Below are 4,720 nucleotides of genomic sequence, written 5' to 3'. Positions count from 1 at the left end.
GACCACAGGTTTTTGAAACGTGATGTTGTTTAATTGTCATATAAAATGTAGTTGTGGTCCTTTAGCTAATATAAACTTGCCATTTGATTTCCCAGGTATGCTAACAAAGGGAGTTTGCTGAAGGCAATAACTGACTTTGAGCTGGCATTGGAAAGCTGCCCAACCCACAGAAATGCAAAGAAATACCTATGCCAGACCCTGGTCGAGCGAGGTGGCCAGTAAGTGGGAATGTTTATCCACTTTTATCTTGTGTGCACTGAAGTGATTTACAAGTGACAGCCCTTCCACTGAAAAAAAACTGTTTTTTCATTCTGTTAGACTGGAGGAGGAAGAAAAGCTAGTCACAGCTGAAGGTCTCTATAGAAAAGCCCTGGCCTTAGACGACTCCTTCCAAGACGCCAAGGAAGCATTGAAAAAAATAGAGCTGCTTATCCAGGTGAGCTGGAACATTCCATGGCAATGCCAACTATTCCTCATATGACTGATCATTGAACATTGTGAACTATGAACATTGAGGGAAAAGGGCCAGTGAAAAGTTCTGTGTCGTTAGCGTGCTTGGAGTAACACACAGGGAACCTTGTAATACTGATTAAGTGTTTTGTTGTGTGCTTGTCTGATCTGGGATCCTGCCCTTTGACTCTACCCGACTGCCTTGATTGTCGCTTGTCTATTGGGGGAACAAACAACCTTACAACTGGAATGAAAATGGTTGGTACGCTGGACCTGGTCTCAATGCGGTAAATGTAAACCCTTTTTGTCCACCTGGAAAAATTAACATTTGTTCTCTGCTTGTGATTTCTGGATCATGCTATGGTAAACATGTCTGTATATGCCATTTTCCCCATTGTCCTTATCCATTCAAATTAATTAATGGAATGTTTTTCACATTGCTGGTTTCCTCCCTTTATAATTTTTCATCTCTTAAAAACGGGTAAAATTTTACTGTGAAAATGACTGCTTTAAAGAAATCGCTCAAACTGAGAGAAGAGGCAGCTGCAAAGGAAGCGGAAAAAGCTAAGAATGTGGAGACAAGTGCAGAAAAATTGCGTAAGATCTTAAAAGAAGAAAAAAGGTACATCCATACCAATCCGTCAGAAAGGTAACCTGGTAAACTGTCAGCTCATCGGTTGTCTTGTAAAAACTAAATACGTACACGTAATTTAATTTGGCGAAATATTATCATTCATCATTTAAGTTCATCACAAATATAACCTATTTCATATGTAGCTACATAGTTTGTCTGCTATAACTCCCTCTAGAATGAAAAGGAAACAAAGGAGATCCTCCTCTTCATCATCGTCTTCCTCCTCTTCTTCCGACCGATCCTCCTCGGGTCGCAGGAAGTCAAAGAAAAAGAAGCGCAAACACAGACGGTCATCTCGAGGGAAGAAACACCAGCAGGTTTCATCCAGGGACAACAGGAGTGTGGCTGATGACGAGGAGGAGTGGTACCCTGCCCCGCCCAACACCTCCGCCTCCTTCCTGGATCAGAAATCTAGCGTGGTTAGGCCGTTTGAGGGGCCAGAGAGGACTGAAGAAGGCAGTCAGCCCCCCAGCAAGGGCAGGAGCCACTCGTACCACTCTTTATCATCAGTGTCTGACGCTCCGGACAACAGCAGGTTTGAAGATGACCCTTTTGACGCCTCTCCTCAGCGAGCTGAGGGCAGCAAGGGAAAAGGTGTCCGTGGTGACAAGACCAGTCATGGAGACGTGAAGGAGAGTGAAGGCTCCAGGGGCCAGAGGAAGAGCCAGGGCCAGGAGGATCAAAGTGGCCCACAAGACGTTCCCAGCTCATTGGAGAAAGTCAAACACAGAAGAATGTCCTCCTCATCTGCCGGCTCAGAGCATTCCCGCAAATCTGACCAGTACACCAACGACCTCCCATCACAGTCCCACATATCCACTTACAGGCGATCAGATAGTGGGAAGTATGGTAGCACAGAGCGAGGCGATAAGAAAGAGCAGGAGAGGGGCACTCGAAGGTCTGATGGAGGAGATTACAGGTCTTCCACTGACGCCACTCGGAATGGTAAGGGATCATCCGCAGGAGGAAGTCAGAAAAAAGAGCTGCCAACTAATCTCCTAGATCTCTTCAGCCAGATAGCCCAGTTTGAGAAGGAGAAATGTGTCAAGCCGAAAAAGTGAATTCAGCTTTTCCGAGATGCTTTTACCTTATGTCATAAAAACGATAAACTAATGCTATTCTAATGTTGGACAAAGTTGTAGTTACCAAGCTGTCATAATTTAGAATTTAGTGTTGGTGATATCAAACATTTTCCTCTGAAATGTTTATTGTTATTTCTGTGATCAATACACTGCCTTAATATTATGAGATTACATTTTCTGTGAAAGGATGTTTTTTTTATGTGCCAGAAAGCAAATGAAAGACCAGTTAAGATGTCTTCTTTTGGCTTGCAGCTGGAAAAAATGTATTACCTTTGATTGAATAATTGTGTATTTTCCTCTTAGTACAATGAACTCTGTATTACCAAGTACCATCAGGAAACTCACAAATAAGATAGAAATGTGCCATTCTTTTCTATTTGCTGGTAGTAGATTGGAAGATGTCATTTAATGACTGATGACACATTTCCATGTGTGAATCTTTTTCAATAAATGGCCTATGAGCTTTGCCCAAAATGTCCAAGCTTGTTTTTTTGTTTGGTTAGAGCATCAATGTGGTTATTTTGTTAGACCGCTGCGCCACTCGGGAGCCCTAAGGCACTGCATCTCAGTGCAAGAGACTTCAATACAGTCCCCGGTTCAAATCCAGGCTATATCACATCCGGCCGTGATTGGGAGTCCCATAGAGAGGTGCACAATTGGTCCAGGTTTGGCTGGGGAAGGCAGTCATTGCAAGTACGAATTTGTTCTTAACTGACTTGCCTAGTTTAAATAAAGGTTAAAAAATAAATTGTCCTACTTAGTATCAGAAGTTCTCCAAAATACTGTTGTGTTAGCCTTGTCTGGATCTCTTACTGTTACACTTCTGGTCTCTCACTTCAGTGTTCAGACATTTATTTTATGTCCAATGGCTGCTTGGTGAGCTATTTTATGTCAAATTGCGTGATTTAATAACTAGACACAGCATACTTGCAAAGTGCACAACTTTAATGCAAACAGCCAAATTGGCTTATTTACAGCTTAATTTTAATGTCTTACTCCATCATACTGCACATCAGTTAAATGTTTTTGGTTCATCTTTTTACAAGGGATTACTCACTAATTCACAGGCATAGCTATTTAGTCTGTCAAGTGTGTCACTCTTAAATGCCCTAATATGTTTTAATAAACTGGTCCCTTTAACACTAATCATGTTATCCACTGTTTACTCTGAGGTATGTTTATTTAAACTTTTTTTATTTATTTGTTTATCTATGCTGGGTGGACTAATCTTTTATGCCAATAGAGTGCACTCCTTTGATCAGAATAACATATTACATGTATGAAGGGTCCTGCAGTTCCCCACACCTATTTTCTCACATGACTATTTTCATATTTTTACCTGATGATTGTATGAAATACAGATGTGATATGTCCTGGTGCCGAACTCAACTGAAAACATGCATTTTTGAAACTTACCACTGGAGGGCACTACAACACTAGTTCTGCATACAGTTTTTTTTAAAGTACTGTATGGCCAATTATAAGGATGGTAAAAAAATATATATTTGGGCATTTTTCCTCCACAGTTAAATTACATCATGCTTAACTTCACATTCACCCTAATAGTAAAAATGGGTTGAAAATTATTATTTTATGAGAAGTGTCTTCTATTTATGACAAAAATGTACATATCTCCATATCATTCAATCAGGGAATGCAATAAATGTTTAAACAACTTCATTAATTCACCTTTCTTTGAAAACACTGCTTTTCATAGGCTGCATTTACACAGGCAGCCCAGTTCAGATATTTTGCCCAATTAGGGGCAAAAGACCAAGAAGTGGAAAGAAAAGAAGACTGGAATTGGGCTGTCTGTTTAAACGCAGCCTTCGAGGTCTAATAAGTTATAGTCAACAATAACCTTGTGTGTACACTTCAAAAGCACATCCTCCCTACGTTGTCTTTTAATAATAATATTGCCTATTTAACAAAGAGATAGGGGTAGAAATCATATTTTACCAATCATCGGGCTATGTTCAAATTAAAATGAAATTTCACCTAGTGCTCCAAGGCAAAAGCATGTCTTTAGGGGCACTTTAGATGCTGGAGATTTGCAGGCATGACAGGGAACTCTGCCTGGTTCATCTCCCTCAAACTCACAAAGGCCTTTTCATTGCATCACGTCAGCGTGAACACATTCACTGGCTCTCTGGTAATGTAGGGCCACAGTCCATGGTGGTAATGTATTGCCCCCACCACTCTCCAAACGTGTACTGATCTGCACAGCCGAGGAGCAGCGGTCTTGCATCAACTGACAACAACTAGCAAAGGTTTTTGTTCCTTCCAGGTCATTTGATTTACTAAACATTTTTCTCCGTTTCCCTTGGGAATTAACAGGTTAAGCCTTATTGTCTGAAGGACCTTAAGGCCTTGGATGAGTCTCAGTGATGGCACTAGCCTCTGGAGGCTCTGGCGACCCTGGCTTAAGGGCAGGCCTGACTGCGTTTGATGAAACTGCAGATTTTTGCATTTGAGAATCATTCATTCCCTTTCTTTGACTCATAGATGGAAGAACCAGTGTTCCTTTTCAAAAAAGGGGATGCTATTTCTATGA

The 4,720-nt window shown here is 41.1% G+C and overlaps 1 protein-coding gene across 3 annotated transcripts in view; it reads left to right on the top strand.

Annotated features, from left to right (window-relative positions):
• The window catches only part of LOC135556432 (tetratricopeptide repeat protein 14-like), a 4,925-nt gene extending 2,292 nt beyond the window's left edge, over nt 1-2,633 (top strand). The window contains exons 10-13 of one of the 3 annotated variants that reach the window (XM_064989635.1): nt 96-218; nt 319-436; nt 966-1,099; nt 1,260-2,633. In XM_064989635.1, the coding sequence (XP_064845707.1) occupies nt 96-218; nt 319-436; nt 966-1,099; nt 1,260-2,145 (1,261 nt within the window). In that variant the 3' untranslated portion in view covers nt 2,146-2,633. Of the gene's footprint in view, nt 1-95; nt 219-318; nt 738-965; nt 1,100-1,259 lie in introns of those variants that run through there. The other 2 variants (XM_064989636.1, XR_010457995.1) reach the window with 2 other exon arrangements.
• Nucleotides 2,634-4,720: the final 2,087 nt, after the last annotated feature.

The sequence above is a fragment of the Oncorhynchus masou genome, chromosome 15 (assembly GCF_036934945.1).
Source record: "Oncorhynchus masou masou isolate Uvic2021 chromosome 15, UVic_Omas_1.1, whole genome shotgun sequence".
Classification (NCBI taxonomy): Eukaryota; Metazoa; Chordata; class Actinopteri; order Salmoniformes; family Salmonidae; genus Oncorhynchus; species Oncorhynchus masou.
Note: the sequence above shows the minus strand (reverse complement) of the source record. Positions and strands in the feature narration are given on the sequence as shown.